General features: G+C 48.1%; 1 protein-coding gene across 6 annotated transcripts in view; it reads right to left on the bottom strand.

Annotated features, from left to right (window-relative positions):
• Nucleotides 1–14,877, bottom strand: part of KALRN (kalirin RhoGEF kinase) — a 1,195,491-nt gene that overhangs the window by 84,095 nt on the left and 1,096,519 nt on the right. For all 6 annotated transcript variants that reach the window (XM_029605245.1, XM_029605240.1, XM_029605241.1 and 3 more), the window contains 4 exons: nucleotides 14,640–14,726; nucleotides 13,124–13,216; nucleotides 9,966–10,016; nucleotides 3,240–3,317 (listed from right to left, as the gene is read on the bottom strand). In XM_029605245.1, the coding sequence (XP_029461105.1) occupies nucleotides 3,240–3,317; nucleotides 9,966–10,016; nucleotides 13,124–13,216; nucleotides 14,640–14,726 (309 nt within the window). The remainder of the gene's footprint in view (nucleotides 1–3,239; nucleotides 3,318–9,965; nucleotides 10,017–13,123; nucleotides 13,217–14,639; nucleotides 14,727–14,877) is intronic.

Here is a 14,877-nt window from a genome sequence, read left to right as displayed (position 1 = left end):
TGTCAAAATTTTAAACTACAGGAAAAGTAAAAGGCAGCTTACCCTTAACAGAATAGCAATTTTAACACAGAAGAGGAAGGGGACAGCGAGGCTCTATACTGAGTGAACATGACAAAACAAACAACTCCAAATTGGCGCCACAGGCGCCAATTTGGCGCCACAGGCGCCAACATTGTCATGTTCACATGACAATCAAAACAGACAGATGAAAAAGTATGGATCTAAGGACCCGAAAAAGAGGCTTTTTACATCGCTTACAGACTAAAAATATAAAAATAAAGGTATAGATAAGCCACTTGATTGTCATGTGCCACTGTTATCTTTACCTTTATTTTTATATTTTTAGTCTGTAAGCGATGTGAAAAGCCTCTCTTCCGGGCCCTTACTTCCATACTTTTTCATCTCTCTTTTGACTGGCTTACGATGGTCATGTGACTCACTGTGGCGCCAAGTTGAAGTTATGTATTTTGTTGTTCTCGCTCAGTCGTATAGAGCCTCGCTGTCCGCTCCTCTTCTGTGTTAAAATTGCTATGCTGTTAAGGGTAACCTGCCTTTGTTTCTGCTGTATTAAAATTATGTCCGGGTTCTTGATCTTGGTAACCTTCTCACTGTTTGACAGATGTTAAGCCCTTCCCGACGCAAGCTTCTCGCGAAACACTGTTTCGTGTCGGGGTCGTGAACATCATCTCTCAACATTATCAGATTAAAAATCTTTGAAGAAAATTCACTATAGACTGTGCCTGGACTAGAATATAAGAAGCACAGCCCCTGTTTTCTTTGCTATAATTGAAAAAAAAAACCCCAAAACAATAAAAAGCCAAAATGCATTCTTTTTTGAACAATGGCACAAGCAAACGCTTATAAGGGAGGAGAGGCGAGCAGGAGGTGAAAGACAGCAAATAATTTAGGTTGTGCCCATCTCACCTTATCAATGAATGGTGAACACTGCTGACTGGCAAGGACCTCTCATCAGTGCTTCTTGCATTTAATTACTTTCCAGCGTGCTTTGTCCCATCCAGAATTTAATTATTATTTATTTGTTTTAATTACAAGGAGGTTGAGGAAGGGAGGGAACCCAGATACCTTAGAACTGAGGAAATGGATTTCAAAGAATTTTGATAAAGCTACAAATTTAAACTTGTGTAAAAAGATTTTCAATCTGGTGGGTAGGGTCACAGAAAGATCCAAATCAGGGCCGGTTCTCAGTCTGATATTCCTCGTTATGGCACAGACACGCATGCTGTTCGTTAAAGTTGTTTAAACCGCATTTATTTTCGTCGTTGGGGGCATCCGAACACAAGAGTACACCACTGCTGCGCTGTGCTGCAGGGAAATAGTGCTTGGTCCTTGAGAAACAAACATAACCCAGAAACCTGGAAACTAGTATCAAAGCTCAGAGGCCATGGCTTCCGAAGCAGAGAAAGCCCTCTAGCTGGTATAGTCTAAAAGTCCCATGAAACGAGAGCTAATGTCAAATTTTCATGCTCCAGAGGAAAGGAGGTATTGGGGGGGGGGGGGGGGGGGGGGGGGAGTATATGATGGAGACATCTAAATATCTCAGAAGCGTCAAAGCGCAATAAGCAAAGAATGCTCTAGAACAAGAGGTTAGGATACCAGGCTGCATTGGAGTAGCCTTAGGAGCAGCATCAGAAAATATTTCTTCACAGAAGAGGCGATGGCTGCAGGAACGGAAGAGGAATTCAAGGCGGTAATGGGATAAGCGCAGACGACTCCTGGCCGAGAAGAGAGGAGGAGACAGCTGGAGGTCCACCTGGGATCTACAGCACTGGAGCTGGGCAGACGAGATGGACCTCGAGGTCCCCATCTCAGTTTCTAGGTATACGGAGAAATGTTACTGTGACGGGTGCAGCCCCGAGGATGCAGCGGTGCCTCAACTTAAAATTACTGGCAGGCACTCAGTCGCACCAGAAATCAAAGCAGCGGGCGGTCACTGCCACACCCTCCTAACAATACCCCAACTTTTTTTTTTTTTTACACATGTAAATTTGAGTGTGAAAAAGGGGCGAGCCAGGAGTGTTCTGGGGAGGGGCCAAAATTTACATGAGTAAGTTGCTTTTTTTCTAAGCAATTTACACGTGCAAGTTTGGTAGATTATTCGCATACATTTATACCTGCTCTATATCTGGAGTAAATGATCATAAACATCTTAGAAGTGAAAACCATAACTGGATAGGGGGCCTGGGTGAAATTAGTAGACTTCAGGCTGATTAAGCAGGAAGGTCTTCATGAGCTGCAGATCGACTGGGCAAACTGGTAGACTAATTAGTAAAATTGGTTATTTCATTGCCGCATGCATGTTACAAAATCCCAACTTACACATGTAAAATTTACTTGCATATTGTTCATTTACAACAAGTAAAGATACACGTAAGAGTAAGAAACTGTGTGCTGGATATAATGCCCAGATTCAAAATTATTTTTTTTTTTTTAAGACTCTGGATGCAGTAAGCTAATGATCTTCTATGCTTTCCAGCAACCTCCCCTCAATCTGCGGTCCAGTTCACCACATTTATGATGCCTTTTTGCAGGATCCTGGCTCTCTCCTCCTACTGAAACAGGCACAGGTTCTAAGGAGGATGCTTCCAGGTGACTGAGAAAGAATGTCAAAGTCATTTTCACCCCGAAGTCCAACTGAATACACGCCCTTGGCTCACCACATGCGCCTTTTGGTTTTCTGACTCTGGTATCTAGCAAGTATCCATGAAGTTAGCAAGTAGCGCATTTAAGACTAATCGGAGAAAATTATTTTTCACTCACGCACAACAAAGCTCTGGAATTTGTTGCCAGAGGATGTGGTTAGTGCAGTTAGTGTAGCTGGGTTCAAAAAAGGTTTGGATAAGTTCTTGGAGGAGAAGTCCATTAACGGCTATTAATCAAATTTACTTAGGGAATAGCCACTGCTATTAATTGCATCAGTAGCATGGGTTCTTCTTAGTGTTTGGGTAATTGCCAGGTTCTTATGGCCTGGATTGGCCTCTGTTGGAAACAGGATGCTGGGCTTGATGGACCCTTGGTCTGACCCAGCATGGCAATTTCTTATGTTCTTATGAAGAAGAGAAGAACTTCCTGCAGCTAGGCAAAAAAAACCCAAAAACTGACGAGAGGGGAAAAAGAAAGTTGTATTCTGCCGCAGTACTACCTCCATCAAGACCATCTCAAGCAATTACAGCAAAGTGGGAAATATCCCAGGTACTTCCCCGGGGGCCGGTATGCGTTACCTCAAAGCCCTGGAGGCGTCCCAGGTTCATCATGTCATTGCAACGTTTTGGTACAAGGCACATTAACTCCACCGCTTTCTGTTAAAACAAAAAAAACAAAACAAAACCAAAAGTGAGTAGTTTAGAGAAAGTGAATTTGCAAATGAAAACCTCAAATAAAAAGGTCGCCAGTGCTTTCACCTGAAACAATCAACATTAGACATGCAAAACCGGTGTAAACTTCACATTTGCACTATGGGAAAACAGATGCCACCTGAACACTGACTAAAATAATTCTGAGACGCGCTGCATGGAACACAAGACCCGTGCTGGCGCGGCTCTCACTGTGGGTCGCGCAGCTTACGTTTTCCAGTACCAGGAAGATGAAAAACAGGTGTCAAAAGAGTGAAAATTTAAAGCAAAGGAGTCACTTAAAGGAAAATTGGTTCTTACCGGCTAATTTTCATTCCTGTAGTACGACGGATAAGTCCAGACAGAGGGTTGAGCCTCTTGTCCAGCAGATGGAGACAGAGAAAAATTGAAGAGGTATCCTATATGAGGATAGTGCTCCACCCTGCGACCCTTCAGTATAAGCATATCAAAGCAGAGAACCGAAAAACCAGAGGAAAAGCAAGAAGTAAGAACTGTAACGTTAACATTGAAAATTCAAAATTTAGAAATAAACCATTCAGGTACTGCTCAAATAAGAACTGCTCATATACATATATTTGAAAATAGATACTTCCGGTGCCATAAAGCGTGAAATGAAGTCGCCGGTCTTAAATCTGTGAATGAAATAACTTCGAGTGGAGATATACAGACAGGGATCAGTCTGGACTGATCTATGGTACTACAGGAACGAAAATTAGTCAGTAAGAAGCACATTTTCCTTTCCCTGTACGTACCCGGATCAGTCCAGACAGTGGGATGTACCAAAGCTTCCCTAAGTAGGGTGGGACAGAGATAGTCCGCTCGAAGCACCTGTCTGCCGAAAGAACCAAAAAGTGGTGCCTGAACATCGAGGCGATGACGACAAGCAAAGGTATGAAGAGACGTCCAGGTAGCTGCTCTGCATATTTCCTGTGGTGAGACCAACTGGCTCTCCACCCAGGAGGTAGCCTGTGATCACAACGAATGGGCTTTTAAACCTCCGGAACCGGCCAGCCCCGACAGATGTAAGCTGACGCAATCGCCTCCTTTAGCCAGCGAGTGATGATAGACTTAGAAGCCTTGTTTCCCTTGTTGGGACCACTCCAAAAGCAAAGATGATCAGAGATCCGAAAGTCATTTGTAACCTCTAAGTATTGAAGTAGAACCCTTTTGACATCGAGGTGCTTTAGGTATCCGCCAGGTGTGTGTGCAATGTCATCGGGAGAAAAAACGGGAGAGGATATAACCTTTGGCAAGAAAGATGGAACTGCCTTAAGGGAGACCCTGGACTCCAAAAAACAAAGGAACAGCTCCCTACAAGATAGGGCTTGGAGCTCGGACACTCTCCTGGCCGAGGAAAATAGCGACCAGAAAGAGAGTCTTAAGAGTCAGGTCTTTAAGCGCGGCCCGACGGAGGGGCTCGAAAGGCACCCCACAGAGGACACGAAGTACCAGGTTAAGGCTCCACGACTGACACTAAGCCCAGACAGGTGGGTTCAAATGCTTAGCCCCCTTGAGAAACCGCATGACATCCGGATGAGCTGCAACGGCGTAACCATTGACCCGCCCCAGGAGAGAACAGAGAGCCAAGACTTGGACCCACAGGGATCTGAAAGACAAACCTTTGGAAAAGCCATTTTGAAGGAAGGCTAGGACCTGGGACACTGAGGCCTTGCACGCCGGCACACCTGAATCAGCACACATCGTCTCAAACACTTTCCATACCCTGACGTAAGCAAGGGAAGTGGATGGCTTGCGCGCGTGCAATAAGGTGGAAATAGCCTCCTCTTTATAACCTTACTTTTTCAGTCTGTGCCTCTCAAAAGCCAGGCCGCTAGACAGAAGCGATCTGCCTGATTGAAAATATGGGACCCTGCCGTAGTAGATTTGGAAGATGACCAAGATGAGGTCCCTCCGTTGCCAGGTTCACCAGATCTGTGAACCATGGTCTTCGGGGCCATTCTGGTGCCACGAGAATGACCAGCCCTTTGTGAAGCTCTATTTGTCTGAGTACTTTCCCCACTAGAGGCCAGGGTGGGAACACGTATAGGAGAATGTCACGGGATCAGGGTAGCACTAGGGCATCCACCCCTTCCGAGCAGGGCTCCCGTCTGCGGCTGAAGAACCTGGGAGTCTTCACAATCTTGAGGGTGGCCATGAGGTCTAAGTGAGGAATTCCCCACCGGCGCACGACAATGTCCATCGCCGTGGACAATTCCCACTCGCCGGGGTCAAGGTGCTGACGACTTAGTCTGCTTGAACATTCTCCTTCCCCGCAATGTGGGAGGCCGCCAGATGGCCCAGATGGCGTTCCGCCCAAGAAAACAGCTTGCTGGCTTCCAGGGCCACCAGACGACTCCTGGTGCCTCCCTGGCAATTGATGTAGGCCACCGTGGTGGCGTTGTCTGAAAGAGCTCACACATCCTTGTGATGGAGCAAGAGCAGAAAAAACTTGAAAGCCAAGCGCACCGCTCGTGCCTCCAGATGATTGATGTGTCAGCGGGCTTGGATGGGAGACCACTGATCCTGGGTAGACTGATTCTGACACACCGCTCCCTAGCCAGATAGGCTGGCATCCGTCGTGATGATAATCCACTGAGGCGTTTCCAGGGGCATTCCTTTAGCCAGGTGAGCAGTAGAGGACAGCAACGCTTTCTGCAAAGGCTGCATATGCGCAAAAGCCTAAGGGACAAAATCTATAGTGGAAGCCATAGAGCCCAGAACCTGAAGATAGTCCCAGGCCATGGGAATCGGAAGAGATAACAAGCGTTGAACTTGTTTCATGAGCTTTAGTGCCCGATCCTCGGGAAGCAAAACCTTGCCCGTGCTGGTGTCGAAGCGTGCTCCCAATAATTCTAGGACTTGAGAGGGCATGAGGTGGCTTTTGGGGTAATTGACAATCCATCAGAGGGAAGTGAGGACCGACAACACATGGTTGATTGCCGACTAGCAGAGTATTTCAGACTTCGCTCGAATGAGCCAGTTGTCCAGGTAAGGATGGACAAGAACTCCCTCCTTCCGGAGGAATGCTGCCACTACTACCATGACCCTTGGTGAATGTGCGAGGGGCAGTGGCCAGCCCAAAGGGAAGTGCCCGAAATTGGAAGTGGTGCCCCAGAATGTTGAAGCGGAGATACTTCTGGTGGTCCTGACGGATTGGTATATGAAAGTAGGCCTCAGTCAGATCGAGAGGGGCCAGGAATTCGCCCGAGTGATCCGCTGCTATGACCGCCCTCAGGGTCTCAATCCGGAAATGGGGTAACCTTGAGTGCTTTGTTGACTCTCTTGAGGTCCAGGATTGGTCAAAAGGAGCCGTCCTTTTTGGGAACGGCAAAGTAGATGGAATATTGGCCAGACCCTTGTTCTTCCAGAGGGACCAGAACAATGGCCCCCAGGCTCCTGTAGCCTGTTGAGAGTCTGGCACACCTCTGGACGCTTCCGATTCCCGCAAGGAGAGATTAAGTAGCGGTCTGGGAGATCCCAAGCAAATTCTAAAGTGTAGCCATTTTCAATCACCTTGAGGACCAGTGATCAGAAGTGATTTTGAACCATTCCTCAAGAAAGAGGGACAGAAGTCCACCTAAGTTGGGAACGGAGGAATGGGTTGGCCGCATCTCATTGGGAGGGCTTCATGGTGGAACCTTGAGGATGTCCATCTCAGAATGGATGCCGGCCACGAAAGGAATGAGACCTTGTCTGAGATCTAGAGGAGGTAGTCCTTTGAGGAGCCCCCTGCAGCTTACTGTACCTGCGCTGCCCTCGGAAATGAGAGCGCAAAGGAAAGAAGGACTTAAGACTGTTTAGGGTGGTCCTCCGGCAGCTTATGAATCTTATTTTCCCCTAAAGATTTAATAAGCTGTTCCAGGTCCTCATCGAAAAGCAACTTACCCTTGAATGGGAAAGTGCCTAGTTGCGATTTAGAAGGGGAATGCGCTGCCCAATTTCGAAGCCAGAGGAGACGCCTGGCCGAAACCACCGCTACCATGGCTCTGGCCTGCACCCGCAGAAGATCATAGAGGGCATTCGCCCCGTAGGTAACCGCAGCTTCAAGCCTTTCTGCCTCTGCAGACAGGATGTCCTGGATGCTGAGCAGTTGTTGAACCCACCAAAGGCTTGCCCGCTGCATGAGACTGCTACAGACTTTCACCTGGACCCTGAGCGCCAACATCTCAAATATTTGTTTAAGGTAAACCTCCAACTTGCGGTCCTGAAGGTCTTTCAAGGCGGTTGCTCCCACTACCGGAATGGTAGGCCTCTTAGTAACAGCGGAGACGGAGGTATCGACTTTAGGGATTTTTAACATGTCGAGACACTGATCGGGGAGGGGATAGAGCTTGTCCATAGCCCTGCCCATGCGTAACCCGGCCTCAGGCGCTTCCCATTCCTGTAGCAGGAGCTGCATGAGCATCGGATGAAAAGGGAAGGTGCGTGGAGGTGCTCTCAGGCCAGCCAGGACGAGATCTATCTTGCTAGATATCGGAGCACTCGTGCTGTCTCTTCCTGAGGGGCAGCGATACCCATCTCGGCCAAACAAAAAGGTATAAGGGGATCCAGGTCCTCCCACTGGAAAAGACGCAGCATGCGAGGATCGTCTCTGTCCACCGGCGGGATCAGGGTGCTCTGAGAGCGACCGTCCACATCTGGATCCAGGTCCGGCAACTGAAGTGGCAGAGAAGGGGGATCCGGAGGATCTGGCACCCCCGGCACAACCTGGACCAGATTTGCCCCTTGAGGGACAGGGATTGTGGATCCCTGATCTGCCGATGTCTTAGGGACCTTTGCCGGAGGGGACCCTACCAGTATCCATGCAGGAGATGGGTCTATGGGGGGAGCATCCAGCTGTAAGAAACTAGCCACATAAGTATTGTGCATAAGTAGAACAAGTTCAGTTGAAAAATACCCCATGGCTTTCCCTGGGATCGGGGGTCAGCAGGCTGAGAGTCAGAGCTGATGTCCCGGAGATGCCAGGGCTTAAATTAGGCGGAGTGCGTGGGAAAAATGGCTCCCCTCCCCCATCCAGCAGAGATTCAGCACCATGGTGTGTAGCCAAGATGGCCGCCATTCCCGCGATTTGCAGGAACGGGGCAGGCCATGCCGCGAGCTTGCAGAGTCTAGGACGAACAGCTGATGTCTCTGGCAGAGAGGGTCCTTCCCCGCTGGGTAAGCCGCGTGAACAGACGCCCTCGCGGGAGAGCCTCAAAGCAGGATCCCCGCAGGCTATGCACAGCAGACGAGGCATACTGAAAGGGGGGGGGGGTGTCCTGCCGACTTGAGAATGGCAAGTGAACGTGTGCCTGGCTGCGAGCGGTGAGGAAAAAACAAACACCCGCTCCTTCCCCCTGAGAGGGTCAGCAGCCCTGCTGCTTGCAGGCTGACTTTGCCTTTTTTTTGTAATTGAAAAGGAACAGAGGAATTAGGCATCTGTCAACAGATTGGAGGCATTCCACTTCTCCAAGGTCTGAGAGGGAGAGGGACTGGACCACCAGTGTTACCCCAAGCCAGGCAGGTCACCGGGAAGGGTCCTAGGCTGAGAAATCAAGGGACAAAACCCCCCTAGGCCCAACTAAGAGCAAGGAGCAGCAAGCTGCCCCTTAAGAGCAATACAGAAATGAAGTAGTCCAGACATCGTTTTATTTTTTTAAACACTTGATAGAATTAGAAATACTTACTTGATTGCTAAGACAGAATGAAGGAAAAAAAAAAAAACTTTTCCAAGTGAAAAGCTGTCTAGAAAAGGGGAACCGCAGGTTCTGCTAACGCATCTGCTGGAGACAGAGAAATACAGAGGGTCGCAGGGTGAGCACTGTCCTCATATAGGATACCTCTTCAGTTTTTCTCTGTCTCCATCTGCTGGACAGGAGGCTCAACCCACTTTCTGGAATGATCCGGGTACGTACAAGGAAATAACCTTTACTAATTGCAGCAGTAAGAAGGTAAATGAATTATGACATAATTGTGCCATTATACCCTAGTGTTTAGAGTCACGGACACACAGTCACAAGTCTAAGCACAGACGGCTTAAAAAGCTATTAGCTGGCAAAGTGAGTGGCAGAGATGGGACTGGAACCCAGATCTTCAGATTTCTCTTGGTTGAAGCAGACACTAGCACAAGCCTTGGCACGGTCTTCATTTTGACAGTCAAAACAGAGTTCAGGAGCTGTTCCCTGTACCAACGATTTCAGCGTCACTGAAGACCAGGTCTTAATCTGGTTAGGATTTGGGCCTCTCTGAATTAAACAGTTTTCAATTATTGCGTGAAGAACCAAGGACTGTGATAATACAAATGAGGTTTACCTAGATGAGAGTCAGAAAAAATATAAAAAGATGCAATTTGTCTTTTCCTGCTAAATAGCAGAGAGTAGTGTATCTTCACCCCTATGAAAGGATTTCGCTGTGGCTTTGAAAAATTAGCTGCTCTTAAGATCATCAATCCTGACTGATTTTCAAGGGTTTTACCCTTTCCTGTTTGAATCTGGATTATTAACCCTTGATTTTACCTAATTCGTATCTTGTTTTATGCAATTATGTATTTTATAATTTGCCGTTGGATTGTATACAGAAACTATGTGATATATCAAATGCAATCAACAAACTTACCTCTATGTCTGAGCATTCCAGTCCGGCCTTCTCACTGTATTTCAGGAAATCCTAAAAAGGGAGAGACAGATCTCATCATCACAGCTCACAAATTACATGTGGCTAACACACTGGGGGTCCAAAATAAAAAACACAGTTTATTAAAAACCGACCAACCCAAACAAAAGGAACTCGATCTGTGCCCAGAAATCTAGGACACTGGCTGGTCTTTCACCATCCCACTTAAGAACATAAGAAAATGCCATACTGGGTCAGACCAAGGGTCCATCAAGCCCAGCATCCTGTTTCCAACAGTGGCCAATCCAGGCCATAAGAACCTGGCAAGTACCCAAAAACTAAGTCTATTCCATGTTACCATTGCTAATGGCAGTGGCTATTCTCTAAGGGGCGGATTTTAAGAGCCCTGCTCGCCTAAATCCGCCCAAAACCGGGCGGATTTAGGCGAGCAAGGCCCTGCGCGCCGGGAAGCCTATTTTACATAGGCCTACCGGCGCGCGCAGAGCCCCGGGACTCGCGTAAGTCCCGGGGTTCTCCGAGGGGGGCGTGTCGGCAGCGTTTTGGGGGCGGGTACGGGGGCGTGGCTACGGCCCGGGGCGGTCCGGGGGCGTGGCCGCGCCCTCCGTACCCGCCCCCAGGTCGCAGCCCTGCGGGCAAGAGGCCCGCTGGCGCGCGGGGATTTACGCCTCCCTCTGGGAGGCGTAAATCCCCCGACAAAGGTAAGGGGGGGGGTTTAGACAGGGCCGGGCGGGTGGGTTAGGTAGAGGAAGGGAGGAGAAGGTGAGGGGAGGGCGTTAGAGGATTCCCTCCAAGGCCGCTCCGATTTCGAAGCGGCCTTGGAGGGAACGGGGGTAGGCTGCGCGGCTTGGCGCGCGCCGGCTATACAAAATCCATAGCCTTGCGCGCGCTGATCCAGGTTTTTAGCAGATACACGCGGCTCCGCGCGTATCTACTAAAATCCAGCGTACTTTTGTTTGCGCCTGGAGCGCAAACAAAAGTAGGCTATTCGCGCTCCTTTTAAAATCCGCCCCACAGTGAACTTAATAGCAGGTAATGGACTTCTCCTCCAAGAACTTATCCAATCCTTTTTTAAACACAGCTATACTAACTGCACTAACCACATCCTCTGGCAACAAATTCCAGAGTTTAATTGTGCGTTGAGTAAAAAAGAACTTTCTCTGATTAGTTTTAAATGTGCCCCATGCTAACTTCATGGAGTGCCCCCTAGTCTTTCTACTATCCGAAAGAGTAAATAACTGATTCACATCTACCCGTTCTAGACCTCTCATGATTTTAAACACCTCTATCATATCCCACCCCTCAGCCGTTTCTTCTCCAAGCTGAAAAGTCCTAACCTCTTTAGTCTTTCTTCATAGGGGAGCTCTTCCATTCCTCTTATCATTTTGGTAGCCCTTGTCTGTACCTTCTCCATCGCAACTATATCTTTTTTGAGATGCGGCGACCAGAATTGTACACAGTATTCAAGGTGCGGTCTCACCATGGAGCGATACAGAGGCATTATGACATTTTCCGTTTTATTCACCATTCCCTTTCTAATAATTCCCAACATTCTGTTTGCTTTTTTGACTGCCGCAGCACACTGAACCGACGAATTCAATGTGTTATCCACTATGACACCTAGATCTCATTCTTGGGTTGTAGCACCTAATATGGAACCCAACATTGTGTAATTATAGCATGGGCTATTTTTCCCTATATGCATCACCTTGAACTTATCCACAGGGAAGCAGAGATGTCTTGGTCCCGAAGCACTGCTCTTTTCCGGACTATTGCATGGTGGTAGAGAGGGGAGCACAATTACTTGCTGCAGAAGAGTGACAGACGCCCCCTGCAGTTGCTCAATTTGGCTCTTAAATTTATACCATTGTGTGTTTTTCTGCCCTGCTCCCCCATCCCCAGCCCAAAATAGGCATGGGGAAGGCATTATTCAAAGCCATTTCCACAGGTAAAAAGCATAAATCCGCAGACTTTTAGCTGCAATGAGAAGAGGGGGTGTGTATAGCATGGAGAGCGTGTGCAACACACGCACAGAGCAGAGTACCCCCATAGATGGCTTTTTCAAATTCGTGCATGTAGTTTTTAGGCAAAATTCTACCCATGCAAGAAAAGAAAAAAAAGCAGGTGCATGCGTCCGCAGCAGCTTTCACAGTGAAAGTCCTCGTGCACGTCCCCCCCTTTGAAAGCTGATGCAAAAGGCCACGAGCGAACAGCGTGCATGTTCTTCGCAATGATGCGGGCAGCTTGAAAATTGCTCCCCGAGCACATCCAATCCCATTTCTTCCATGACATGCACGTGGCAGAGTGTTCAGCAGTGCCAAGGTAAGGAAACGCAAGAGGATGGCCCTCAAGTCATGACTAGTGGCGCGTTTCTTCTAGCAACATGGTGACGTGTTGGACCCAGTGCGGAATGTCAGGAAGGGTCACGTGAAATGAGATGCAATCAGGGCCTTTAACAAGCAGGCCGCTTCTACAATCTGATACCTGAGCGTAAGAGAATGCGAGAGAAGCCACGCAAAGATAAATATGGAGTAAAAATGGATGTCTGCTTGTCATGAAGGCTGGTTGCTGGGTTAAGGTACCATTGTAAGTGCTAGAAAATAATTCCCAAAGGACATTTTACTAACAGAGGATCCACCATTCATTATGCTCTTGTGCATAGTGCACAGGACCCTTGATGCCGCGCTCTGAAAACGTAGGGGCTGTACGCACTATAGGGTCCTCTCATTCAGTATCTGTGCATCTGTTAGTATCTTCCTGTGTAAAACATGCTGTTTTGCTGCCAAACATCCGATGGGAGACTGATACAGCACAGACCGGCTCATTAAAATCGTGGACATCTGTGGCCATGCTCCAGGCAAGGCCATGGGGGGATAAGCGTGTGCCCACCCATTTGCCTTTGGAAATCTGTCCTTTTACAGTGGCTTGAGGTAAGCAGAGGGACTGTAGAGGACCTCTGCAGCCCCAAATGCCTGAGTCCTATTCAGGGAAGAAGACTGCAGTGTTGGGGGTGGTGGAAAAACAGGGTCAGATGGATGGGCTTTCAAAGGGGACACAGGGCAAATGAAGCTAGGGAGACCCAACCCAACTACCATACAGCTCCTCGTAAAGGGGAGAATGAGTGGAGATGAAAATTCACTCACCTTGAGCAGCAGCTGGTATTTTGTTATTCTCTGAATTGGTTTAATTAGAAAGTCACTGATCGTTAGTCTTGAATTGATTTCCTGCTTCACATCCTAAAAACACAAAAAGGAGAGAGAGTCTCAACAATCTGTGGACCTGGAGAGAAGTAAACCTATGGGATGGGATGTTGTAGGAGTAAACCAGGAAACTAGGGGGAAAATTGTTGCTGGACTTCAAGTTTTGCTGTAATAATAGACTGACACTCCCCAAAACCTAGATGTGTAAAAAGAAGAATATGGTCTTTGTTAATTCAAGGGATCTGAAGGATATGACCCAAGCAATCTGTATTTTTTCTGAAATACTTTGCATTCCATTTTCCCTCCTGGCTCTCACTGACCTTTCCGAAACGCCAAGTGGCAAAGATGGCAGGATAAAACTAAATGAGAGAAAAAAGTGTGTCTACAGTTTTAATTCAATTATTACAATTTAAAAAAAAAAAGGGGGGGGGGGGCTAGCCGGCCTGGTATCTCAGCAGCAAGCGTCACATCTCTGCCACGTGGAAGACCCTCAGTTTGATTGCTAAGCTTGGCTTTCATTCCCCACACCAGCCGGGGATGCTGCAGAGGCAGCACTCACAGCCCTGGCCGGGGGGGGGGGGGGGGGGCGGGGCACCTCAGCCATTGCTCGATGGCGACACCTGCTGCCTGGAACTAGCATGCGAGTGTTACTGGTGTCCCAAGCGAGCCATAGCCCCCAGCTGAGCACAGTTGCCGCAAAGGGGGAGCCGCGAATGGGGAGACTGGGTCTGACCGAGCTGGAAGCCCAAAAGGGGCTGCGCGTGGCTGGCCTCGTGCACGAACCCAGGCAGAGAAGAGTATTTAATCCGTCCTCCACAAAGCAGCAAGTTTAATGGCAGCGCCTGCAGTGAGGGGGCCCAGCTCACATAGAAGGATTAAGCAAATAACTGCTTTCAAGACTGTAATCCTGGCTGCTGACAAGACTACAGCCAAAGACAAATGGACCAGATTAGAGAAATGTTTATTAAAGGAAATTTGTGGGCTCACAAAATACTCAGTAAGTGGAATATAAACTGTGCAACCCCCCCCCCCCCCCCCCAAAAAAAAGAATCCACCCCCCCATCCCCAAGACTTTTCTAGTTACAGAATGCATCTCAACATCGTCAGCGGACGGTCTGAACAGTTTTACAGGAAACCCTTTAGTAAAGGTCCTGTGGGCTGAATGGTCATCCGCTCCTCTACACACTGGCCCTATGACACACAGACATCTTAGGTGAGTCCAGTAAAACAGATAATAGCCACAGCTTGCTAGCTGGTTTTTTTATTTCAGCAAAGCCCATTGATAAGCTTGGAGCTTCAGCATGAGGTCAATGATTTGCTCAATATTTCTGGGGATTTTTTCTTGGGTGTGGGGAATTTAAGACGAGGTAATCTTAGGTAGCGATGACTTTTAAAAAAAATTTTTGTAGGAGGAGTCTGGTCTGCCGTGATATTCCGGCTTTATGTTGCGACAGCTTACCTCAAAATAGGCATCGTACTCCGCCACCACGTACTCCGAGCGAGGCTTATTTTGGCAGTACACAACATACATATGCAGTCTCCTCTCCTGCAAGGGCAAAAGCATAAGCATCACATGTACGTTTCACATACAGGCCAGGTCTTCCTCTTAACGTGCTGACCCATCTGACGGGACACTATCATGCTCAGTTCAGCTCTTATCCTTCGATGGAAGTCAGCAAGTTCAAGGTTTTTGAGTA

Source organism: Rhinatrema bivittatum, chromosome 6 (assembly GCF_901001135.1).
Source record: "Rhinatrema bivittatum chromosome 6, aRhiBiv1.1, whole genome shotgun sequence".
In the NCBI taxonomy this organism is placed as follows: Eukaryota; Metazoa; Chordata; class Amphibia; order Gymnophiona; family Rhinatrematidae; genus Rhinatrema; species Rhinatrema bivittatum.
This window is presented reverse-complemented; position numbering and strand designations above follow the sequence as displayed.